This window comes from Scyliorhinus torazame, chromosome 7, assembly GCF_047496885.1.
Source record: "Scyliorhinus torazame isolate Kashiwa2021f chromosome 7, sScyTor2.1, whole genome shotgun sequence".
Lineage (NCBI taxonomy): Eukaryota > Metazoa > Chordata > Chondrichthyes > Carcharhiniformes > Scyliorhinidae > Scyliorhinus > Scyliorhinus torazame.
Window position 1 is genome coordinate 277,989,446 of NC_092713.1, and position 27,622 is coordinate 278,017,067.

Sequence of the window (27,622 nt, forward strand, 5' to 3'; positions counted from 1 at the left end):
GTCATGATTACAATACTGTTGGTTGGAGTTTGCTGTGTGAAAGTTAGCTAATGCATTTCCTAAATTGTAACAGCAACTACATTTCAAAAGTATTCCATTGATTATAAAGCACTTTGGGACACCTGGTGGACATGTGTAGCTCTATGTAAATGCAAGTCTTTCCTTTTTGTGACAGAGATCCTGAAAAACAGAATCCTCAAAAGCTGGATAGTGATAATGTGAATGGTCATGACACACATCACGCTATCATATTCATAGGTCAATTTCCCCACAGTGGATACTTGGGTGACATATATTCCAGAGGATCTATGAATGGAGGGATATCATAATTGCGGGAGGTGCAGGGAAAGCTAATTTCTTAAAACTAAATAATCGTTGAACACTCAGGATGATGACCAAGAAGATCCATGGACTGGCACAATGTGATGAAAGAGTAGAGAGTAAGAAAGTTCAGAGCGAGCTTGTGGGACTTTTAAACATGTTGGTTTAGACATTAAGCAAAGTAGGCTGAAATAACCTGAAATCAACAACACGATTTAGAGACTGTTAAACTGTTACTACCATCATAGTAGGTGTGTAATAAGTTCACAGAGGCAGAAGTCCCTTCACCAAAATTCCTTTTATTTACAAAACCAACAGCCGAACAACCAGGGGCATTCAGCTTGCTGTCTACACTGGGAGCGCAGAGGATCTGACACTCCCTGTTATATACAGAGAAAGGGGTTCCCTGATTGGACCACTAATCAGGGAACTCGTATTCTAATTGGCCAATCTCAAAGGTCTGGCCTAAGTCATTACATCCCTCCCCCCTTGGTCCTCATGACTCACGGGTCTCCTGCTTCCTTTCTGCGCCAGGTCCGGATCCTCCATTTTGGCCTCCGACGTAGGAGGGGTATAATGGCTAAGCACCCGTCTTTTCCGATGAGAGTGCCTGAGGGGCGGTTTGCCCACTTCCTCTGGTGGCAGAGGGACAGCCGTGCTGTCATCCATGGTGTCCTATTCTGAGTCCGATGTCCTCCCCAGTGGTGTCGGAGGGGCGTGAATAGTTTGACGAGGAGGACTCTCCACAGTCCTCGGTATGCTACTCTGAGTCAGCTCCAGGGGGAGGAAACGAATATGAGGCCCGCAACTGGTCCAGGTGCTTTTTTACTACTTGTTCTCCCACACGTTTCTCATATGACACAGGTCCTGTCCTGGCCTTGACCATTCCTGCTACCCATGTGGGGCCATTGGCATAATTTCTGACCCATACCTTTTCACCTGCGTTGAACTGCTTTTCCCGGCGAATGTTGTCGTGGCCCCTGTATTGGGCCTCTTGGTGTTGTTTTACTTTTCCGCCTAAATTTGGGAATAGTAGACTCAGCCGGGTTCGGAATCGTCTACCCATGAGTAGCTCCGCCGGAGCTATTCCCGCAGTGGTGTTTTGGTTTGTCCTACAGTCAAATAGCCAACGCGACAGTTTAGTCTCTACTGATGCTGCTGACTGTTTTTTCAATCCCACTTTTACGGTCTGGCCGGTTCTCTCCACCAACCCATTTGACGCCGGCTGGTATGGTACCGTCCTTATGTGCTGAATGCAATTTGACTTCATGTATTTTGTGAACTCCTGGCTGGTGAAAACCGATCAACTATCTGAAACTAACACCTCCGGGATACCATGTGTTGCAAACGAGGTGCAAAGCTTTTTGATGGTAGCTGTTGTGTTTGCTGAGTTCATTTTGTAGACATCCAGCCATTTGGAATGGGCTTCTACGATCACAAAAAACACTGAACCCATAAACGGGCCAAAACCGACATGAAGTCGCGACCATGGTCTACCCGGCCATTCCCATGGGTGCAGCGGGGCTGCCGATGGCATCTTCTGCCCTTGTTGGCATTTCACTTCAACCATTATCACAGCGGTCTACATCCCACCCCAGGCAGAAGTGAGGAAGGCACTGGGCGAACTGTACACAGTTATAAACAACTATGAAACAGAACACCCCAGAGGCCTTGTTCATCGTGGCCGGAGACTTCAACAAGGCCAACCTCAAGAGTGTACTACCAAAATTCCACCAGCACATCTCCTGTCCCACCAGGGGCGACAACACTCTTGACCACTGCTACTCAAAAATCAAGGGCGCCTACCGTTCCATCCCCCGACCGCACTTTGGGAAATCAGACCATAAGACGGTGCTCCTTCTCCCGGCATACAAGCAGAAACTCAAGCGGGAGAATCCAGCTAAGAAGGTCGTGCAGTGCTACTCCGAGGAAACAGAAGAGCTCTTACGTGACTGCTTAGAGACAGTGGACTGGTCTATATTCAAGAACTCAGCGACCAACTTAAATGAGTGTGCCACTACCGTCAAAGGCTTCATCAGCAAATGTGTGGATGACTGCGTGCCAAAGAATGCAGTACGTACGTTCCCCAACCGGAAACCATGGCTCAATCGCGAGATTGACTCCCTACTGAAGGACAGATCTGAGGCGTTCCAGTCAGACGACTCTGACCTGTACAAAAAAATACAGGCACGACCTCCGCAAAGCCATCCGAGATGCCAAGAGAGAATATCAAACCAAGCTAGAGTCACAGACAGACTCTCGGCGGTTGTGGCAAGGACTAAACAACATAACGGGCTACAAAGCGAAGCCGAGCAGCATCTCCGGCAGCAGCGCACCCCTCCCAGATGAACTCAATGCATTCTATGGTAGGTTCGAGCAGTTAACCAACAATCCGCTGTCGAATGCCCCAGCAGCCCATAACTCACCCATACCCACTATCACAGCTTCCGAAGTTCGATCGGCCTTCCTGAAAGTGAAGTCTCGGAAGGTGACGGGCCCGGACGGGATCCCTGGTCGTGCACTCAGAGCCTGCGCGGACCAGCTGGCAGAGGTGTTCGCGGACATCTTTAACCTGTCCCTACTCCACTCCGAGGTCCCCACCTGCTTCAAGAAGACCACCACCATAACGATGCCAAAGAAGAACCAGGCAACGTGCCTCAATGACTACTGTCCGGTGGCCCTGACTTCAGTCATAATGAAGTGCTTTGAGAGGTTGATCATGAAGCGCATCACCTCCAGACACCCACAACGCCTTGATCCACTGCAATTTGCATACCGTCGCAACCGGTCCACAGCAGATGCCATTTCCCTGGCCCTACACTCATCCCGAGAGCAGCTCAACAACAAGGACTCCTACATCAGACTCCTATTTATTGACTACAGCTCCGCCTTCAACACCATAATCCCTGCCAAGCTCATATCTAAGCTCCAAAACCTCGGACTTGGCTCCCCACTCTGCAACTGGATCCTCGATTTTCTGACCAACAGACCACAATCAGTAAGAATGAACAACAACACCTCCTCCACAATAGTCCTCAATACCGGGGCCTCGCAAGGCTGCGTACTTAGCCCCCTACTCTACTCCCTGTACACACACGACTGTGTGGCAAAACTTGGTTCCAACTCCATCTACAAGTTTGCTGACGATACGACCATAGTGGGCCGGATCTCGAATAAGATGAGTCAGAATACAGGAGGGAGATAGAGAACCTGGTGGAGTGGTGCAGCGACAACAATCTCCCCCTCAATGCCAGTAAAACTAAAGAGCTGGTCATTGACTTCAGGAAGCAAAGTACTGTACACACCACTGTCAGCATCAACGGGGCCGAGGTGGAGATGGTTAGCAGTTTCAAATTCCTAGGGGTGCACATTTCCAAAAATCTGTCCTGGTCCACCCACGTCGACGCTACCACCAAGAAAGCACAACAGCACCTATACTTCCTCAGGAAACTAAGGAAATTCGGCATGTCCACATTAACCCTCACCACCTTTTACAGATGCACCATAGAAAGCATCTTATCTGTCTGCATCACAGCCTGGTATGGCAACAACAAAGAACAAAGAAATGTACAGCACAGGAACAGGCCCTTCGGCCCTCCAAGCCCGTGCCGACCATACTGCCCGACTAAACTACAATCTTCTACAACTGCTCGGCCCAGGACCGCAAGAAACTTCAGAGAGTCGTGAACACCGCCCAGTCCATCACATGAACCTGCCTCCCTCCATTGACTCCATCTACACCTCCCGCTGCCTGGGGAAAGCGGGCAGCATAATCAAAGACCCCTCCCACCCGGCTTACTCACTCTTCCAACTTCTTCCATCGGGCAGGAGATACAGAAGTCTGAGAACACGCACAAACAGACTCAAAAACAGCTTCTTCCCGCTGTTACCAGACTCCTAAATGACCTTCTTATGGACTGACCTCATTAACATTACGCCTTGTATGCTTCATCTGATGCCGGTGCTTATGTAGTTACATTGTATACCTTGTGTTGCCCTGTTATGCATTTTCTTTCATTCCATTTTCTTCCCAGAGACTTAATGATCTGTTGAGCTGCTCGCAGAAAAATACTTTTCACTGTACCTCGGTACACGTGACAATAAACAAAACCAATCCAATCCAATCCCGTGCTAATCAAAGCCCTCAGTTCATTTGCCTTACCCACAAGACTCCTTGCATTAAAATAAATGCCACATGTCTATCTTTGCTTTGTCTTCCAGACTGACTTGGATTTTCTTCTACATTTGCTGTGCATCACCCCTACTATATCTCTACTCTGTAACCCGCCCCTGCGTCTTCCCACTTCGAGATGTCATGCTTTTGTTTCCATAGTAATGAAAGAAACAATTTCCACTAGCTACCATGAGAGGTTTTAAGCTTTTAACATTGCATTTAATCTTCATAAGGTTTAAAATCTGGACAGTATTAGACACAAAAAGATAGAGTTCATGGAAACAAGTAAAGGGCTGGATTCTCCGTTTGGGAGGCGATGTTCTCCCATCGGAGCTGAATTGCATCCAGTTTACGATCCCCTTGGGAGCGCAAACCAGGAAGCAATGCAGTGGTCCACGCCATGCAAATTTATGCATGGCATAGAATAAGAGATATTCCCAGGGAATCTAGCTATCGGGCTACCATCTTGGATGGGTAGCCCGATAGCGAGGGCCTGTGGCCGGCCAACCCCTACTGCACCGCAAATTGGCACTGAACCTCTCTCCCACCCGCGCTGCAGCCCCATTCCTGGATTGCCTCGGTGCCCCTCCCTATCCCCAATAATAGGGCGGGCCTGCTAAACGAAAGCATTCCGGTCGTCCTGGGACGAAGAATCCCACCCAAAATCTTTAGTTGCTAATGAGTTTTCCCCCCACTCTGGTCAATTCCTTTAACAAACGGTAACTTAGTTGCCAAACATTACCTTTAAACCACACATTTAATTGACCTCCACAGTTAATTGACTTGCTAATAAAGTTGGGTTGTCAGGTTGAGGCTAAAAAAAATGATGTGAACGAGTAGAATACTTACAGCTCTCTATTTCAAGTGTGCAGTTCTGCTGATCAAGTGGATATCTTCGCAGATCCATCATGCAAGCAGCTGTTGTGGTGATTCTGCAAATAAAATAATGATTCAATAGGCAGCTGTAGTATAATGTTTCATTGAACTTATTAAAAACTGAAATATTTGGGGCGGGATTCTCGGACACCCCAGCCGGGCCGGAGAATCGACTAGGGAGGGCGCGTGTATCACTGAATTCTCTGGCGCCGGGATTTTGGCGGGGGCGTGAATTGCGCCGCGCCGGTCGGCAGTCGCTTGCAGCGGCCTACCCCGGCGATTCTCCGGCCTGCGATGGGCCGCCGCAGGCGTTTTAGGCCGGTCCCGCCGGCGTACATTAGACCAGGTACTTACCGGCGGGACCTGGCTCTGCGGGCGGCTCCGGGGTCCTCGCGGGGGTGCGGGGGGATCTGGGGATACCCCCACGGTGACCTGGCCCGCGATTAGGGCCCACCGATTCACGGGCGGGCCTCTGCCGTGGGGGCACTCTTTCACTCCGCACCGGCTGCTGTGGACCTCCGCTATGGCTGGTGCGGAGACGAACCCCCCTGCGCATGCGCTGGGATGATGCCAGCATATGCTGGCACTCCCGTGCATGCGCCAACTCGCGGCGGCCTGTGGAGGCACTTCGGCGTTGGTTGGCATGGCGCCAAGCCCTTTGACGCCGGCTGACGCGTTGCCAACCTGGCCGGCGCCGGCCTAGCCCCTGAAGGTGCAGAGGATTCCGCACCTTCCGGGCGGCCCGACGCCGGAGAGGTTCACGCCACTCCTTGGTGCCGGGAGCGCCCGCCCCGCCGGGAAGGGGAGAATCCCGTCCTTGATGAATTTTGGGGCGGCAATCCTCAAAGGTACTTCAGCTTTCTGAACATAATAATAATAATCTTTATTGTCACACATAGGCTTACATTAACACTGCAATTAAGTTACTGTGAAAAGCCCCTCATCACCACATTCCGGCACCTGTTCGGATACACAGAGGGAGAATTCAGAATGTCCAATTCACCCAACAGCACGTCTTTCAGGACTTGTGGGAGGGAACCGGAGCACATGGCGGAAACGCACACAGACACGGGGAGAACGTGCAGACTCCGCACAGACAGTGACCTAAGCCGGGAATCGAACCTGGGACCCTGGCGCTGTGAAGCCACAGTGCTATTCACTTGTGCTACCGTGCTACCTCAAAAACTCTTGCATGAGGTGTCAGCCTTAGCTCGGTGGCAATAATCCCATCTGTGTCAGAAGCTCATGAGTTCAAGTCCCATTCCCAGTCAAGTACGAATGCACTTGACTCACATTAGCCTTACCATTTAGCATTTTCTATTCTGTAGCTGCAAGCAGTATTAGTCTTGTATATTTTAATAACCAAACAAGAAGTTTCCACCATTTTGTATTGCAAATGAAAGGCAAAACAATTTCTTAAGAGGGCGGCGTGTGGTGCAGTGGTTAGCACTGGGACTGCGGCGCTGAGGACCCAGGTTCGAATCCCGGCACCTGGTCACTGTCCGTGTGGAGTTTGCTCATTCTTCCCATGTCTGTGTGGGTTTCACCCCCACAACCCAAAGATGTGCAGGTTAGGTGGATTGGCCACACTAAATTGCTCCTTAATTGGAGAAAAAATAATTGGGTACTCTAATTTTTAAAAAAATTTCTTAAACTATGACTTCAGGGGCAAAATTCTCCTGAAACGGCGCGATGTACGCCGACTGGCGCCCAAAACGGCGCAAATCAGCCGGGCATCGCGCCGCTCCAAAGGTGCGGAATGCTCCGCATCTTCGGGGGCCGAGCCCCAACCTTAAGGGGCTAGGTCGGCGCCGGACGAATTTCCGCCTCGCCAGCTGGCGGAAAAGGCCTTTCGTGCCCTGCCAGCTGGCGCGGAAATGACATCTCCGGGCGGCGCATGCGCGGGAGCATCAGCGGCCGCTGACGGCATTCCTGCGCATGCGCAGTGGAGGGAGTCTTTTCTGCCTCCGCCATGGTGGAGACCGTGGCAGAGGCGGAAGGGAAAGAGTGCCCCCACGGCACAGGCCCGCCCGCGGATCGGTGGGCCAGGCGACCGTGGGAGCACCCCCCGGGGCCAGATCGCCCCGCGCCCCTCCCCAGGACCCCAGAGCCCGCCCGCGCCGCCTTGTTCCACCGGTAAGGTAGGTGGTTTAATCTACACCGACGGGACAGGGTTTTAGCGGCGGGACTTCGGCCGATCCGGGCCGGAGAATCGCGCGGGGGGGTCCGCCAACTGGCGCGGCGCTATTCCCGCCCCCGCCGAATCTCCGGTGCCGCAGACTTCGGCAACCGGCAACACGCCAGCCCCCGGCGATTCTCCGACCCGGCGGGGGGTCGGAGAATCTCGACCCTGCTTCTCAACACTGTTTATTCTTTATGCATTTTTATTTGCTGTTATTTATATTGAAAATATATTGCACTTCAACAACTGTCATTTGTTTACTATTCCTCTTGTACAAAAGTTGTCTTGAATATCTTATGATAAGATCAAGGAGATGGTGGACACCAAGAGTAAAAATGGAGAGACTTGGATGGAGAAACCAAAGAAAAGTTCACAAAGGTGTTATGGGCCAGGGTTTAGAGAACCCCAAAGGGTATCATGGAGTTCACCTGACCCACAACTTTTAATAGATTGTGGTATGGGGAGAACACGGCCCACTCTACAGGTGTGGTACAGCAGAAATGGAAAAGTATTTTTTAAAGCAAAACAACGTTTATTCTATGAACTCACGTTAATCTTTTTAAAACATACAGTGACCATCTCATCAACCATCAATTCAAATACAACTCCCAAAGAATACAACACTAAGTACTCCTTAATAACTTCCCAAACATCCAGAAGACAAGAAACACCTTTGAACAGAAGCACATTAGGTTTAACATTTATCATTCTGAATTCACCAAATGATCAAGAGATAGTCTTTTCATGGCAGAGAGATCAACAGTACACCTGCTCTGTCTGGCGTCAGCTCCAACACTGAAAACGAAACTAAAAAACACCCTGCAGCAAACAGCCTAAAACGAAAGTAAAAAGCTCACAGACAGCCCAGCTCCACCCACTCTCTGACATCACTGCAGTAATAAACACCCATTTCTTAAAGATACTCTCACTACAGATATTTTTATACACACCCATTTATAAAGACCCATTTCTTAAAGGTACTCTTATATGACACCTCCCCCCAAGAAAAAAAAATAAACCATCAACTTCAAGATGGTTTCATTTTTCACCTTTTCACTATCCTTTAAGAAATGCACACAGTAAATATACTTTATCGTTGCAAAAAACAACACACGCAAACAGGTATAATAATATAGTCCATTATTTTTCGTTCTTCTTCCTCCAACTGAAATCCTTCCCGATTGACAGTCTCTTTGAACAAGTAAATCTTTGCACGGTCCATCCATTTCTCTACACCTTTCTCTTTTAAAGTCAGATACAATCTGATCACAGAGTCCTTTGTAATTCTCCAACACAGGAGCATTGGTTACCACAGCTTTCAGGCAGTTAAATGCTGTCCACTGAAACTTTCAACGTTTCTTCAGCAAGTCCATCAGTGGAGCAATCACGCAACAAAATCGATGCACAAATGTTCGGTCAAATCCACTCATGCCAAGAAATCGCATTATTTCCCTTCAACTCGAGGGTATCGAAAACTCCTCAAGGAAAGTGATTTGGGCTTTTCCAAATTCACTTTTGATAGGTTTACCACCAAACCCGCCTCCTGAAGTCGATCGAATAACTCCATCAGATGTTTTAAATGTTCTGTCCATGTCTGGCTGAAAATTACCTGATCGTCGATGTATGCCGCACAATTCAGTAAACCTGAAACTATTTTGTTAGTTAACCGTTAAAATGTGGCTGGGGCGTTTTTCATGCCAAATGGCATAACTTTGACTTGTCATATACCATCTGGAGTCACAAAAGCTGAAATCTCCTTCGCCCTTTCAGATAAAGGTACCTGCCAGTAACCTTTAAGTAAATCCAGTTTGGAAAAAAAAGCTGATTGTCCCACTTTCTCAATGCAATCCTCCAAATGTGGGATAGGATAAGAGTCCATTCATGTAACTGCATTAACCTTTCTATAGTCCACACACAACAGTTGGGTACCGTCTGGTTTAGGTACCATCACTATGTGTGAGCTCCATTGGCTGCAACCCACTTCAATTATGCCATTTTTAAGCATACTCTCAATCTCTTTGTTAACCTGTGCCAATTTTAAAGGGTTAAGTCTGTATGGATGTTGTTTGATTGGAACAGCATTTCCCACATCTGCATCATGTATAGCCATTTTAGTACTTCCCAATTTATCTCTACAAACTTGCCCATGTGATATCAATAACTCTTTCAGGTCAGTCCGTTTTTCTGCTGGAAGGTAACTCAACAATTTATCCCAATTTTTAAAAATATCCTCGTTTTCCAATTTAATTTGAGGTATGTCAAATTCACAGTCATCTGGATTTGGTTCGTCACTTTGAGTTAGAATCATTAAAAACCTTCTCCTTTTTCTCTCCTTCCCTTTTGAAGTACCTTTTAAGCATATTCAAATGACACACTCGGTGAGTCTTCCTTCTATCTGATGTTTTTACCACATAATTCACCTCACTTAATTTTCTTTCAATCTGATAAGGTCCACAAAACCTAACTTTTAAAGGTTCACCTCCCATTGGTAACAATACTGAAACTTTATTTCCACTGACAAAACTACAAACTTTGGATTTCTTGTCCGCTACCCGTTTCATCACATTTTGTGCAACTTTTAACAGTTGTGTAGCCAATTCACCTGCTCTATTTAATTGTTCCCTAAAATTTGACACGTAATCCAATAATGTAATTTCCGATTTCTCACTCACCAATTTTTCCTTAATCAATTTAAGTGGTCCTCTTACCTCATGATCAAAGATTAGTTCAAAAGGACTAAATTTGGTTGACACATTTATTGCATCCCTAATTGCAAACAGTACGAATAGACTTCCTTTATCCCAATCCTTTGGATAATCGTGACAATAAGCCCTTAACATTGTGTTTAATGTCTGATGCCACCTTTCTCATACTCCCTGCGATTCTGGATGGTACGCAGTCGATTTGAATTGTTTTATTCCTAAGCTATCGATAACTTCTTTGAATAACCTTGAGATAAAATTTGATCCTTGATCCGATTGTATTTCTGTAGTCCATATCGAGTAAAGAATTTAAGTAACTCCTCCACAATCTTTTTAGCTGTAATATTACGTACTGGAATGGCCTCTGGAAACCTAGTAGACACATCCATTATCGTCATAAGATATTCCCACTTTTCGTTTTAGGAAGCGGTCCTCAGCAATCAATTAGGACCCCTGTAAAAGGTTCCTCAAATGCTGGAATGGGTATTAAGGGCGCTGGTTTTATCACTGCTTGAGGTTTCCCTATCACTTGACATGTGTGACATGATTGACAAAATTTAACTACATCTTTATGTAGTCCAGGCCAATAAAAATGTTTCTGGATTTTAGCTTGAATTTTCCTTATTCCCAAATGACCTCCCACTGGTAACTGATGTGCAACTTGCAACACCTCCTTTCTATACCCTCCTGGCAATACTACTTGATGAACTTCTGCCCACTTTTCAACTGCCTGTATATGTAAAGGTCTCCATTTTCTCATCAAGACATCACTTTTACGGTAATAACACTCTGGTATACACTCAGATTCCTCTTCTGTGTATGCTTCCTGATACATCCGTTTTATTTCTATATCTTTTTGTTGTAACTCCGCCAATTTTCCTGAACTAAAAATATCCTCCTCATCCTTCACCTGTTCTTGTTCTTTTTCAACCATCTGATCAAAAATCGTTTTTGATAATTGCACTTCAACTTCATTTTCACTCTTTGATTTCTCATCTTGGCTTTTCCTGTGACTTTGCAACCTTGTTACTGCACAATCCTGAAAAATCCCAGGATATTCGTCCTTCAACACTTCATCTGTCTGATTTTCCACTGGCTTATCAACCATAGTAGGCATCACTCCCACCTGCGATCCAGCTATACCATTACCCAAGATAAACTGTATTCCTGGACAAGATCGTTTCTCTGTTACTCCTGCTACCACTTCACCACTCTTCACTGGACTTTCCAACCTTACCTTATATAATTGAACACTACTCCTCGCACCTTGAATTCCTCATATTACCACCTTTTCTGGCAATATTCTTCCCAAACTACATAACTCCTCATCTCTGCCATTAAAGATTGACTAGCTCCCGTATCTCTTAAAATTGTGACTTATTTACCTGCTCCTCCTGATACACATGAGTAAACTTTACCCACACAAGTAAATTCTTTAAAGAGATCTGGCACCTTGTTATCAATCACCTCTTGATCAGGCTGTACAATCTTTTGCACCTCCTTCGCTTCACTTTACCACTTTAACAAACCCCACTGTCTTATCCTGTTTTACCACATCAGCCTTCCCAGTGCTTTTCTTCAACCACTAACACTGTGACTTTACATGGCCCAGTTTATTACAGTGAAAACATTTGAAACTTTTAATTTCTATTCCCCCCCTCCTGGATTTCTTTTCTAATCTGAGATACACTCTCCTTATTATCTCCCATCAGATCACCTTTACCTTTACCAATTGAGTATTTCTCATGTCCCCAGCTTCTATCCCTCACAGGCTGAAACTGATGTCGGAAACCAAGCTTTGATTTACGAACTAATCCATAATCATCTGCCAATTCTACTGCTAATCTCGCAGTATTAACCCTCTGCTCTTCCACGAGTTCTCACTACATCAGGAATTGAATTTTTAAACTCCTCCAAAAGCATAATTTCTTGATTATTTCTTGATAAGAGCTTGATATGTTTGGTTTATTTTCAAAGCCCTTATCCACCTATCAAAATTACTCTGAACCTTTCGAACTCCATGTATGTTTGACCAAATTCTTTCCTTAAATTTCTAAACCTTTGTCTGTAGGCTTCAGGCACTAGTTCATATGCACCTAAGATGGATTTTTTCACTTACTCATACGTCTCAGATACCACCTCCGGTAGTGATGCAAACACTTCACTAGCCCTACCTACCACCTTTGTTTGAATCAATAATACCCACATGTCCTGTGGCCATTTCATTTGTTTAGCTACCTTCTCAAATGAAATGAAAAAGGGTTCCACCTCCTTCTCGTCAAACCTTGGCAATGTTTGGACATATTTAAATAGATCCCCACCAAGCCTTCGACTATGACGCTCTTTCTCACTATCCTCATTACTATCATTCAACTGTGCGTTTCACTTTACGTCTGCCAATTTTAACTGACTGTCATGTTTCATGGCCATTTTCTGAAGTTCAAACTCTCTCTCTTTTTCCCTTTCCTCTTTATCTGTTTCCTCTTCCTCTCTATCTCTTTCTTTGTTTCTTTCTTCTCTCTGTGTTTCTTTTTCCCTGATCTGTATCTTCCTTTCTCTTTCTTTTTCTCTCATTGCATATTCAAGCGGCTTTAATTCTTTTTCATGTTCAATTTTCTTAATCTGCAACTGGATCTTTGCCATTTCTAATGAGTGAGCCTGTATCTCAGGCAACTTTGAATGCTTAGCCACCGCCATAATTACCTCATCTTTTCGCATTTTGTCAGGTAATGTTAACTGCAATGTATTTGCCAAATCTAACAGTCTGCTTTTAGTCTCTGTCCGTAAGGTACTGCATGTGACCGTCTCCACCCCAAAAAACTTCAGAGCCTCTGACAGAGCCATTGTCCACAACGCACTCCCCACTTAAACTAGAATACCACACCTGATAAGCAACCATAATTCTGAATTCACCAAATGATCAAAAGATAGTCTTTTCATGGCAGAGAGATCAACAGTACACCTGCTCTGTCTGGCTTCAGCTCCAACACTGAAAATGAAACTAAAACACACCCTGCAGCAAACAGTCTAAAACAAAAGTAAAAAGCTGACAGACAGCCCAGCTCCACCCACTCTCTGACAAAGGAGGATCTCAACAAACTTTCTGAAAGTAGAGAGAAAGATGGCAAGCCAGAAGAACTGAGTAGAAAATACTTGAGGATAAGAATGCCATGGCTTAACAAGCAGCTTTCAAACGTAGAATAGAGCAAGAGTGAAGGGGAAAAAAAGAGGCAGAAGGAGATTACTGTAATTAAGGTAGGGTGAGGCATGGAGTCATCTGAAAACAAAGGAGAATTCTGGAATTAACATTCTGGAAGGGAAAGTGCAAGTCATTTTGCATGCACCATTCCTGTTAGCACAGCAGCACAAATGCACAGCTCAGCAACCACATTAGAACACGAGAACAATATGTTCAAAAGATTTCACCTTGTGCTCCCAGGCTTACCTTCTAGAAAATTACACAATAAGGTATATTGAAAATAACCAGAGATACCAGCAAATTAGACGCCGCTATCAAATTAAAGGAGGATCACCGAAGAAAGAGAATTTGAAGAACAGGTTGCTAATAGTTGAAAATCAGGGACAGAATGGTCTGGAGGCAGCTTGGCTGCCTCTTTAACACTCAAGGCCTACCTGATGTAATATTCAGACAGCCGACAAAATTGCAGGGCTATTCTGAAAAAAATCATAAGGCTACTGAGATAACCAATTCAGGATCTGTTCATGGAACTCGTTCATGGGCAGCCCCAAATACCCCAAGCTCGACTCATGCATTCTCACACTTACCATGGGGGATGCATACAGCAACAGATCCCACGCCACAAACCTTGTCGCGAACTCAAACCACCCTCCGATTTCATACAAATACGTCCACTCTACCGGGTGAAAGGCCTTCTCTGCCCTCATTGGCACAATCACCCCCCCCCCCCCCCCCCGTACCGCCAGGGGTCATAATTTTGTTCAACAACCTTCAAATATTACGAGAGTTGCCTCCCCTTCACAAACTGATACACTATCAATTACCACAAAGACGAGAATAGTGGAATAATTGAGGCTTTATTGAGCAAAGATGTTGTGCCTCCCGTCGCTGGAACCAGAATGGCTGCAGCACCAGCGAGCACACACATTTATACGCCACCGACTGGGTGGAACCAGCAGGCAGGGATTTACCCATGTACCTCTACTATACAGGCAGTGCCGTAATACATGTAATACAACTAGTGGTGACTACCACATTCACCCCCTGTTAAAAAAAGAGTCCGGCAGGAGTGGTGGAAAACATTACAAGTTAAGTCAGTCAGGGGCCTTGACCCTCCTCTGCGATCGCCTCAGTCCTGGTGGTGATGTGGGCGCCGACTTGCCACCTGTGACTCTGGGAGGGTGTTGTCCTCATCTTCGTCACCCCTGCGTGGAACCAGTGGGAGGACGGATCCTACTGGGGCGGGGGATGTGGTGAGGGTCGCTGGAGGGAGGGTGAGTGACGCAGGGGTGAATGGGGCAACCGGGGGAGGGGGGGGTGGCGGTGTCAGATCGGGGGTCATGGGTGGGGATCCAGCGGGTGCCAGGTCCCGGAGGGAGAATGTGTCCTGGCGCCTGTCAGGCGTAGGCGTTCTGCGGGTTCGCATGTACAAGGTGGACATTTTCGACCAAGGGGTCCGACTTATGGGTCCGCACATGCTTCCGAAGGAGGACGGGCCCAGGAACTGTCAGCCATGTTGGGAGCGAGACCCTGGAGGTGGAGTTCCTGGGGAAAGCAAACACCCGTTCGTGAGAGGTCGCTTTAGTCGCGGTGCAGAGGAGCAGATGGAGTGGAGCGCGTCGGGGAGGACCTCCTGCCAGGACACCGGGAGATATTTAGACCGCAGGGCCAGCAGGACGGCCTTCCAGACCGTCCCGTTCTCCCTCTCCACCTGCCCGTTTCCCCGGGGGTTGTAGCTGGTCGTCCTGCTCGAGGCAATGCCCTTGCTGAGCAGGAACTGACGCAGCTCATAAAAGAGGATCCCCGATCGCTGTGGATGTAGGTCGGGAAACCGAACAGAGTGAAGTTGCTGTGGAGGGCTTTGATTACCGTGGCAGAAGTCATATCGGGGCAGGGTATGGCGAAAGGGAACCGGGAGTACGCATCAATCACGTTCAGAAAGAATGTGTTGCGGTCGGTGGAGGGGAGGGGCCCTTTGAAGTCCACGCTGAGGCGCTCAAAGGGGCGGGAGGCCTTCACCGGGTGCACTCGATCTGGCCGGTAGAAGTGAAGCTTGTACTCTGCGCAGACCTGGCAGTCCCTGGTGACGGTACTGACCTCCTCAATGGAGTACGGCAGGTCGCGGGCCTTGATGAAATGGAAGAACCGGGTGACCCCCGGATGGCAGAGGTCATAGTGGAGAGCCCAGAATCGGTCCACTTGTGCGCTGGCACATGTGCCGTGTGTGGAGCATCTGAGGGCTCATTGAGCTTCCCCGGGCGATACAAGAACTCATAGTTATAGGTGGACAGCTCGATCCTCCACCTCAAGATCTTGTCATTTTTGATCTTGCCCCGCTGTGTATTATTAAACATAAAGGCAACCGACCCTTGGTCAGTGCGGAGAGTGAATCTCCTGCTGGCCAGGTAATGCCTCCAATGTCGCACAGCTTCCACAATGGCTTGGGCCTCCTTTTCGACAGGGGAGTGCCGAATTTCGGAGGCATGGAGGGTGCAGGAATAGAAGGCCACGGGCCTGCCCGCCTGTTTGAGGGTGGCGGCCAGAGCTACGTCCGATGCATCACTCTCCACCTGGAAGGGGAGGGACTCGTCGACCGTGTGCATCGTGGCCTTGGCGATGTCTGCCTTGATACGGTTGAAGGCCTGGCGGGCCTCAGCCATCAGGGAAAAAACTGTGGACTGAATGAATGGGCGGGCCTTGTCCGCATAATTACGGACCCACTGGGCATAGTAGGAGAAAAACCCCAGGCATCGTTTCAGTGCCTTGGGGCAGTGGAGGAGCGGGAGTTCCATGAGGGGGCGCATGCGGTCGGTGTCGGGCCTTAGAACTCCATTTTCCACGACATAGCCAAGGATGGCTAAGGATGGTGCGGAACACGCATTTCTCCTTATTGTATGTGAGATTATGGAGTTTGGCGGTCTGGAGGAATCTTTGGAGGTTTGCGTCGTGGTCCTGCTGATCGTGGCCGTGGATGGTGACATTATCTAGGTACGGGAAGGTGGTCCTCAGTCCGTATCGGACAACCATTCAATCCATCTCTCGCTGTAAGACCGAGATCCCATTAGTGACGCCGAAGGGAACCCTAAGGAAGTGATAGATGCGCCCATCTGCTTCGAACTCAGTGTATTGGCGGTCCTCCGGGCGGATGGGGAGCTGGTGGTAGGCGGACTTCAGGTGGAAAAGACTCGATACTGCGCAATGTGATTGACCATGTCAGATATGCGTGGGAGTGGGTACGCGTCGAGCTGCGTGTACCGATTGATGGTCTGACTGTAGTCAAAGACCATCCTGTGATTCTCCCCAGTCTTATTACTACCACTTGAGCTCTCCAGGGGCTGTTGCTGGCCTCAATGACCCCTTCCCGCAGAAGCCGTTGGACCTCCGACCTGCTGAAGGTCCTGTCCTGGGCACTGTGCTGTCTGCTCCTAGTGGTGATGGGTTTGCAAACAGGGAAGTTGGATCGACGTTAAGGGTCGTGAGAGGCCGCTTACGGTGCGGGGGGGGTCGGGGTCCGCCGAATTTTAAGGTTAGGCTTTGGAGATGGCACTGAATGTCCAGGCCAAGTAACAGAGCAGCGCAGAGGTCGGGGAGGACGTAGAGCTGGAAGTTGCTGAACTCTACGCCCTGGACGGTGAGGGTCGCGATGCAGTACCCCCGGATTTCCATGGAATGGGATCCGGAGGCCAGGGAGATTTTCTAGGTGATGGGGTGTACCGGGAGGGAGTAGCGTCTTACCGTAGTGGGGTGGATGAAGCTCTGTGCTCCCGGAGTCAAAAAGGCAGGTCGTCTCGTGCCCATCGATCTTCACCGTCGTGGTCGTGGTCGTGAGGTTGCGGGGCCGGGACTGATCCAGGGTGATAGAGGTGAGCTCCGGCAGATGATGGGAGGTCCCGGGCTGGTCAGCGGTGGTGGAGGTAGCGGCAGGCGATGAACGGCCAGACGAGCAGTGGTCCTGAGACGCAGTCCAAAATGGCGCCGAAGATGGCGGCGCGCACATGGCGGGCGACATTAAAGATGGCGGCGCCCATGGGACGCACGAGGTTTGCGGTGAAGATGACGGCGCCCATGGGCCCCACGCAGCACAGGCTTGTGGTAAGCTGGAGTTGGTGGGGCAGCTGGTGGGGCACACGATGCCCACGAGGGTGCCGCGCATTCGAGGGCGTAGGACTGGACGTTACGCGAGGCCACTTCTAATGAATTAGCGAGCTGCCTAGTTCCCGCAAGATCAAGCATACCCCCTTCCAGTAGCCGCTGGCAGACATACGCAGACTTCATGCCCGTAACGTAAGCGTCTCGAATTAAAAGTTTGGTGTGCTGGACTGCCAAAACTGCCTGGCAGTCACAGTTCCTACCTAGGATGCCAGAAATCGTCCAGAGACTCCCTGGGGAGTTGCTGTCTCATGGCCAGGAGGTTCCTTGCGTATACTTGATTGACTGGTCGAACGTAATGTCCCTTCAGGAGCTCCATCTCTTCGGAGTAAATGGCCGCATCCCGGATGAGCGGAAAAATGTCAAGGCTCACCCGTGAATAGAGGACTTGAAGCTTCTGCGAGTTCGAGGATTCCTCAGCGGATATTCGGAGGTAGCTTTCGAAGCAGGCTAGCCAGTGGTCAAAGGCGGACGTAGTTTTGGCTACTTGAGGGCTCAGCTGCAGGCGATCAGGCTTGATGCGGTGATCCAGCGTTTTAAAAATCTTTGCTCAATAAATTGATGCACTATCAATTACCACAAAGACGAGAGTAGTGGAATAATCGAGGCTCTATTGAGCAAAGATGTTGTGCCTCCTGTAGCTGGAACCAGAATGACTGCAGCATCAGCGAGTACACACATTTATACGCCGCCGACTGGGCGGAGCCAGCAGGCAGGGATTTACCCATGTACCTCTACTATATGGGCAGTGTCGTAATACATGTAATACAACGAGTGGTGACTACCACACAAACCCCATTTGATTCTTCGTGACCACCTCCGCAAAACCCCCCCCCCAACCTTCTCGCCAGTACGTTTGCCTGGACTTTCACGTCCGTATTCAGCAGCGAGATGGGCCTATAGGACTCGCACTCAATTAGATCCTTCCTCATTTTCGAGATCAGTGAAATCAACACCTGTGTCAGCGTAGTCGGCAACCCCCCTTCTCCACCACTTCAATAAACATGCCCAAAAGGTGGGGGGTGGGGGGGAAACAACTACGTCGCAAACTGCTTTTAAAAATTCCGCTGGGAGGCCATCTGGCCCTGGCACATTACCCGACTTCATCACGCCAATGCACTCCATCACCTTCTTTAGCCATAATGGCTCATCCAGTGCCTGCCTCTTCCTCTCCTCCAACTTCGGGAAGTCCAGCACATTTAAAAACTGACCCATATTAGCGCCCCCCCCCTCCCCCCACAGCTCGGCCTGATACAGCCCCTCATAAAAGGCTTTGAATACTTCATTTATCTTCTTCAGATCCAACATCACATCCCCCCTGCACCCCCCCCCGCCCCCCCCCGCCTTCACCAAAAGAATTTCCTTTATCGCTGCCTGTCGCCACAGCTGGTTTGCAAGCATGCGACTCGCAATCTCCTCAAACTCATACTGCACCTCCGCCGCCCTCCACAGCTGACCCACCACCCTTTCCATCATCAACCGATCAAACTGCCGCTGCAACATCTTTCTTTACGCCAACAACTCCTTCGTGGGGGCCACAGAGAGCCTCCTATCCATCTCAACTATTTTGTCCAACAGTCGCTGATGGTCCTCCCTCCCATCTTATCCTTATGGGCCTTGAAAAGTCAATCCGGCAATATACCCTATACACATGCAAAAAGGTGTACTCCCTCTCTCCCAAGTGCCCAAACCTCCACAGATCCACCATCCCCAACCTCTCTATAAACCCTCCCAGCCAGGGCTCTCACTGTCTTCTGTCGAGTTGGTAACCTGCAGACATGCCCATCCGGGGAGAACTAATCCCCCTCCACTCTCTGCACAACTTTTCTGCCGAAATTCCCAAAGTTCCGGTAAAAGGGACCAAAACCAATGCTTCAAGCAGAGCCATCCTGCATGCGACCATTCATTCCATGGCCGCCACCGGTAGTCAGAGAACACAGATAAAAAGTGATTTCCAAAGAACAAAGATGACACAAGGAAAATCTTCCTTTTGCAGCGAGTGATGACAATAAGGAATACAAAGCTCTCTGAGAGCATGATGGAGGCATATTCAATTGTGGCTTTCAAAGGTAATTGAGTAAGGACTTAATGGGAACATTTTCATGGGTTTGTGAAATTACAGGGAATAAGACTAGCTAAATGCTCTTGAAGAGGGCCAAGGCAGGCTCAACAGGCTGAACTGTAACCTTCTGCACTGTAATCATTCAATTTTTTTTGTCATCTTCCCTGATACATCATTATGTGGCTCAGCATCAAATTTTGTTTGATAATGTTCCTGTGAAACACCTTGAAACATCACTTTAAATGCACTACATAAATATAAGTTATTAATGGGCAATGCGAGCACAAGATAGCCTGTATCGGCTTATAATTACTTTTCTGCCCAAATTAGCAGAGTAATGCATACCATATACATATCTCATCTTTAACATGAAATACATGCAAATGAAACCAAAGTACTCACATATGTACTACTGGATGGCTGATATTTCTACATACGCATATATATGTGCATATATGCTAAACATTGTACATTGCATGCCAATCATAATACAGAACATGCAATTTCAGAGCTACACAAGTTACACTTTGTATGAAGGACTTGGTGTTCATTCATTTAACATCTTTGATGTGTACAGCAGCTTATGAATTCTATATACCTCTTGTACAAAAGACACCACTCCATTATATACTTATCATTTCTTTAAACAAATTTGTGGCTTAACACGTATACAAACATTTTTGAATGTGGGACCCATTTCTGCTGCCTTATATTGCCAGAGTTTCATTTTTGATCACGAACTCCGACCTACCAAGTGTGCTTGCTAATGCTGCTGGGAGCTCATTAGCATGTCTAAAATGAGGAGCAATAATACAGCAGTATTCAAGTCCAGCACCTTGCAATCTCACTGCACCAAGTTAAAAGAGGATATTTTGTGCATGCATCAGCTGAGTAAGATTGAACTGAATAATTTTTTCAAGAAAGATTGCTGGAGTTAGAAACAAGCTTGCAACCGATTTCTGCACCTGCATTAAGTTGGAATGCCTGACGGGAATACTTTTGCCCACATCCACAGTAAATAGTTCTGATTACGAGGTAGATAGGTCACCATAGGCATCACCCTACGCAATGTTACCCAGTTAAAGAATTAAGCAAAATCTACTAAGGATGTCAAGGAAAAGACAGTGCTTCAACAAAGACACAGTAGGAGAATTATGACAGCCGTTGGCCTAGATGACCGAGAGGACAGTTCTGCCTGAGACAGTGAAAATGTATGACCACACTCACCTTTTATGTTGCAGGCACACACAGAGTATCTGTGTAATATCACAACAGGTGCTGTTCAGGCATGGGTTCATCGGGTATCAGATACTTTTTTTTAAGCAGGGTTGGGGAGATGATTGTCTTAAGAGCAAGATAATAGTGAGATAAGACCAGCCAATATTACTATATTTCTAAATTTCCCCATAGTAAGGGTAAAAGAGATGACATGCATGTAGTAATCTAAGGTCCCAATGCAATCTCAGCTTTCTTAATATGAAATCATGTACAACTCATTGCATCTAGTTCTCGTCATTGCCAGCTGTCCCCCAATTTGAGGATGACATCCACTCAGCATGGTGAGTTTGTGCCAGGGGTCTTCATGTTACTGAACAGGCCAATTCTCGATCTGCAGATCTTTGGTACATGGAGCAGGATGTCCCGTGGAGTAATGAGATCCAGAGTGTAAGAATTGCTTCTTTTTATATCCTTTCCCACCTCCACTTTTCCTCATCACTAAAGAGTTGGGACTCAAAGCGTGATGCAGCTTGATGGTCAAATTGTCACCATTCTGAACGATTGGTCGCAAACTCCTTCCAGTCAGTCAGGTCACTAAGGCCTTTGCACTTCAAGGAGAGATTCAGAGTGCCGTTCAAACTTTATCTTTGTCCTTCCCAGGAATGTCGACAATTTTAGAATTAAGAGTACAGGATCTGGTAGGGAAGGCTGTTTTCGTCCATCCAACAAAGTGACCAGTTCATCGAAGTTAAGTTTGTCAGAATTTTGTCTGAATGTTTCAACAAAAAAACTAACAATTCTTCAGAGGCCTTCCCATTGAACCTGGGCAACGCCACAGAGACATTGCTAATGGAAAGTCTCGAGCGCTCTTATCTGTTGGCGGTATACAGTCCACGTCTCAGTACAGGACTGTGGTGATGACAACTGCTTTGTATATTCGGACCTTTATTGTTGAATTGCAAAGCTCTTGGTTGTCAAACACTCACTCCTGTAGTTGCAGAAGGCTGAACGGGTGCAGCTGATCCAGAGTTGGATCTCGGCAACAGTGACCTTTCAAAGGTGGCTGCCAAGGTAGTATGGGAAGTTCTCAACATATTGCATCTTTGGATTTTGTTACATAAAGGGGAGGCAGTAGCGTAGTGGTATTGTCGCTGGACTACTAATCCAGAGACTCAGAGTCATTCTCTGGGGACCTGGGTTCGAATCCCACCGTGGCAGTTAATGAAATTTGCATTCAATAAAAATATGGAATAAAAGTCTAAAGGTGACCATAAAACCATTGCCGATTGTCATGAACAGCCATTTGGTTCAAGAATCCCCTTTGGGGAAGGAAATCTGTCTGGCCTACACGTGACTCCAGATCCACAGCAATGTAGTTGATTCTTAAATGCTCTCAGAGATGGGCAATAAATTCTGGCCACAGTGACACCCATATCCCATGATCAAATTAAAAAAACAACTATCTGGACATTCAAAGGATCCTTCACATGAATTCAGCATTTATGGGATGACCTAGCTCAACTTTGACTGTGACGTAACCTCTCAGAGGTTACTATTTTGTCAGTAAAAGTCCGCAAGATCATAATCTGCTAGCTTCAAAGGCAGGCAATTACGTTTACGTTCCTAGATGGTCTTAGGAATTAGGGAGACGGCAGCCGCCTTATACAACTCCATTTTGATAGGTTGTCCATTCAGTTTAGGGACTACCAAAAACGAGAGAACCACCCTGGACGGAGAGTATGTTCAGCTTCAGTCCTTCATCAGAACAAAGTGTTCTAGCTTCACTGTGGTTGTTGCTTTTTGCTTCCACATTATGAATTTGCTTAGTTGAATTTATTTTGTTTCTTTATTTAGATAGGTTTTGTGTCTTCTTTTTAGCATTATTCTCTGGAGAAATTATTTTACTCCAGCAAGCTCTTTCTGTGTGGCCAGTTCTGCAACAATTTTTACATTGGCAGTTCTTGCTCCAGTAATCAGCCTGTGAATGGCCCGTATTTGCACAGCGAAGACATGACTGTTGTTGGGTAGACGTCTCCTGGCCAGCAGCCAGTTTATGGACCTTTGTACTTTCTTCAAGCTGAGAAGACTCCTTAGTCACAAGCTCCATTGAAACACCAATATCTAATGCAGTCTTAAAATTTAGATTTTGTTCCGTCAATAATCTTCTCTGAATGGCCTAATTTTTCAAACCACACACCAAACGATCTCTAATTGTGTCATCTAATGAGGTGCCAAATTAACAAAATTTTTGCAAGTTGCTTGAGGGTTGTGATGAACTGCACAATATTTTCCCCTTCTGATTCCTGGGATGAAATAAAAACCTCTTCGCAATAATTAACGACATTGGTGCCTAAAGATCTTCTAATATTTTAACCAATTCTTGATAAATCTTATTGCTAGGTTTGTCGGGCTAACCCAAGCTTCTTAACAAATGGAAAGTTTTGCTTCTAATTGTACTTAGAAATGCAGGGATCTTAATATCTTACGAAACCTTGCTGCTATTATAACATTCCATTATAACAATGGAATATTTCTGAGTATGACTTCTGCTTCTCTGAGTCTTCATCAAATGAGCCCATCACACGAAACGTTCCTGCCATTTTTAATGGTATCAGAATGCTCTCCCAATTTCCCTTCAATAATGGTCTTGATAAATAAAGTTGAATTACCAATTTGTAACAGCTTTAACTCGCATCGCAATCTGTGAGATTATTTGTTCTCTGCCCAACTCTAACTCTGTCTTACTGTATTGCATGTGGCAAGCTCTGCAGCCTGAACTCCTTGAAGTGCTGGCTTAAAATTGGTATCTGCTCTTCCTTTGAATTTTTGCCCCAAAGCCTTCCGGTACCGATGCCAGGTATAATTTTGACCTTCTGTCAATCTTCTTGATTGATTGATCTTTGAAGCAGCTTAACTCTTCCACATCGACCATTGAAAGTCTTGACTGTCGAAGTTCGGCCTGTTCTCTTGCTTCTGAAAATATTTTTTTCCTGATCTGTTCCTCACTAGCAGTTTTCTTTCTGTGAACTATTGTATCTTTAGACTAACAGTACAAAATAAATGGATTGCTAATCCTCGTGTGTTGAATGCAGTATTAACAAAGATCAATTAAATATGTCTTCATTGTAAAAAGGTTGGTACTAGACTCAGGGCCAAAGTCCATGAAGTAGCTGATGGTGTCACACATGTCACGTAGCTGGGTGCTTAAAGAGACATTGCACACAGCTACCGTGCAATCCATAATAAACTGTTCCTTAGTGAAGGGTGTGGGTCTGTGTGGAATCCATAATAAACTGTTTCCTAGTGAATGACGTGGGTCTGTAGAGATAGAAAGAATGATGGAGGTAGCCGTAACAAGAATGCGCTTTTCTGTAAACTATCGTAACCTCCAAGAGCAGGAAGGGAGATAAGTTTGCAAAAAAAGGATTGAAAATGCTCATCTTTCTATTGTCCATTTGCCCTGTTTTCTATTCGCTAGAATTACTGTCCTTTCATTGGTTTAAAATGAAAGTTTAACTGTAATATTATTGGTGTGTTGACATGCAAATGAAGGATTAGACTGAGCCTGTAAATATATTGGTTGAAAAAGCTATAACTGTTTCTGCTTCGCTGGGCTCAAGACAGAGCAATGCATTGAGCTCCACTGAGTTGTTCTCCTTGTGCACATGTCAATAAAGATTGATCAAAGAGTACTCCCATGCATGCCTTGCAGTAATTCCGACAGTAATTGGAGGTTCAACTGAGATGACTAGCCCCTGGAATGCCGGACACTGGTACGTAGCGTAGTGCCTCACTAATCAAAAACTCGCGGCTGCCGGATTTCGGCATCACGAGGTTTTGACGGAATGGTGAGGTTTGCCTTGTTGTTTTTCAGCTGTTGGATAGCGTTTTCGACCTCACGGCAAGTTGGGGTTGCACTGAGTTGGTGGCAAGTAACGTGTTGTGGGATTATGTCGAGGGCACTTGCATCTAAAGCTGTGTCTTGTTTGAAGAGGTCCTCGAACTTCCCTCTCCAGTGGGTGTTGACTCTCTCTGTCTTTGATGCACTCTTCTGTTTTTGGCTCTCAGTGGGGTGGGTCCCTGGGTACTCGGACCTTAGATGGTTTTAATTGTGCTGAAGAATCCGTGCACATTGTGGTTGTTGGCGAGTCACTGAGTCACCTGCGCTGTTTCAACCCATCATCTGTTCTTTAGATCACAAGTCCTTTGTTGCACCTTGACCTTCAGTCGCCTATGGGCTTGTTTCCTCTCACTCGAGTTTTGGTGAAGCTGCCAATTCAGGAATGACTTGTGTTTACAGTCAAGGAGATCCTATATCTCCTGATCATTCTCGTTGAACCAGTCTTGGTGTTTCCTTGTCAAGAGCCCGAGCGTCTCCTCGCAGGTGTTGACTATGGTGGTTTTTAAGACAGACCAAGTGCTATGGGATTCTGGGGCTCTGGCTCGTTGATTGTCGCCAGGATAGCTGTGAGGCACCGACTGAGTAGTTCTTTCCTCTCAGAGTCTCTAAGTCCAGCGACATTGAATCTCCAGCGGCAGAGTTTTTTCTGCCTGTGCCGGTTTGGGGCATGAATATGGAGATGGTAGAGTCAGACCAACAATCGTTGGCTCCAGTCATGGCGGGTGTGATGTGGCCATCTTTGCAGTCTCTTGCTCAGACGATGATATGGTCTATTAGGTGCCAGTGCTTGGAGCTCGGGTGTTGTCATGAGATCTTCTGTGTGTTGCAAACAGAGACACAAGGATATGATTTGTGGTGATTACTGAGACATGGTTACAAGGAGACCAGGTCTGGGAATTAAATATCCAAGGGTACTCAGTATTTTGGAAAGATAGACTGAAAGGATAAAGGAGGAGGTGTAGCTTTGCTGGTGAAGAAAGGGATCAGTGCTGTAATCAGAAATGATGTAAGCATTGGAGATCAAGATGTGGAATCAGTCTGGGTAGAAATAAGAAACAGCAAAGGGAAGAAGTCTCTGGTACGAGTAACCTATAGGTCCCCATAGTTCCGCAGTGGGGCACAGTATAAACCAGAAAATACCGGGGCTTGTAAGAAATGAATGGCAATAACTATGGGTGATTTTAATATATACACAGACTGGATTAATCAAATTGACAAGGATAGCCTTGAGGGAGAGTTCATTGAATGTATTACAGATTGTTTCTTGGAGCAATATGTTATGGAACCAACCAGGGAACTGGCTCATCTGGATTATAGAATCATAGAATTTACAGTGCTGAAGGAGACCATTCGGCCCATCGTGTCTGCGCCGGCCCTTGGAAAGAGCACCCCATTTAAGCCCACACTTCCAACCTATCCCCTTAACGCAGTAATCCCACCTAACCTTTTAGGACACAATGGGAAATTTAGCATGGCCAATCCACTTAACCTGCACATCTTTGCACTGTGGGAGGAAACCGGAGCACCTGGAGGAAACCCACGCAGATACGGGTAGAACGTTCAGACACTGCACAGAGAGTGACCCAAGCCGGGAATCGAAACTGGGACCATGGAGCTGTGAAGCAACTGTGCTAACCACTGTGCTGTTGTGCTGGTACTGTGGAATGCGGCGGGATTAATTGGTGACCTTATAATTAAGCATCCTCTGGGGAATAGTGACCATATTATGATGGAATTCAAAATTCAGCACACAGGGATGAGAAAGTGGAGTCCCACACTAGCGTTCTGGAATTGAACAAATGTAATTACGTAGGCAGGAAGACAGATTTGGCCCAAGTAGAATGGGCAGGCAGGCTAATAGGTCAGACAACTGATGCGCAGTGGCAGTTGTTTAAGGATATACTCAGGGCGGGATTCTGTGATCCTGAGGCCAAGAGTTGACGGCGTCGGAAACGCCGTCACGTTTCTCGACGGCATCAACACAGCCTCAGGATCAGCAATTCTGGCCCCTACAGGGAGCCAGCACGGCACTGGAGCGAACCATGCCGCTCCAGCTGCTGATCCTGGCATGAACTGGGTGCCACGGGGTCCGCGCATGCTCAGTAACACCGGCACCAACGCGCGCATATACAGTGGCACCGGCGCCAACGCGCGGATGCGCAGTGGCTCCCTTCTCCGCGGCAGCCCCGACGCAACATGGCGCAGGGCTACAGGGGCCGGTGTGGAAGAAAGAAGGCCCCCAGCCAGAGAAGCCGGCCCGCCGATCGGTGGGACCCGATCGCAGGCCAGGCCACATTGGAGGCCCCCTCCGGGGTCGAACCCCCCCCCCCTCCCCCACCCACAGGCCACCCCCGGACCCTTCCACGCCAGCTGACAGCAGGTGTGAATGGCACCGGCTGGACTTGTTTTTTTTTACGATGGCCGCTCGGCCCATCCCGGGCTGAGAATTGGCAGGGGTCTGCGTAGAGTGGCCCCCGACCGGCGCCGTGCAAATCGGCGCTAATGGCACCGATTCTCCGCTCTGCGAAGAATCGCGTCCCGGCGTCGGGGCGCAATCAATGCTGTGGTGCCAGGATCCCCAGGTTATGATAGTGGTGCAATGTTCAGGTCTGTTGCTATTGTGCGTAAGGGTCCTGACATTCCAGGATACACAATTCATTTGGGTGGGTGGGATGGAAGATGTCTCTGCATGGTTTCTTTTAATGTGGGGTGTTCGAGCGAGGTCTTGACCCAGTGGCAGGGAAATCCGAGATGACTGGAGACCAGGCTTTGCTGTAGGACAGGGAATGACAAACACTCAGCATCCACTGATCATCTGCCTGCATGTCAGTGATGCCA

At 47.4% G+C, this 27,622-nt stretch overlaps 1 protein-coding gene across 1 annotated transcript in view; it reads right to left on the bottom strand.

Annotated features, from left to right (window-relative positions):
• gabrb2a (gamma-aminobutyric acid type A receptor subunit beta2a) overlaps positions 1 to 27,622 on the bottom strand; it is a 521,644-nt gene that overhangs the window by 147,011 nt on the left and 347,011 nt on the right. The window contains exon 5 of the mRNA XM_072512521.1: positions 5,345 to 5,427. Coding sequence (XP_072368622.1) covers positions 5,345 to 5,427 — 83 coding nt within the window. The remainder of the gene's footprint in view (positions 1 to 5,344; positions 5,428 to 27,622) is intronic.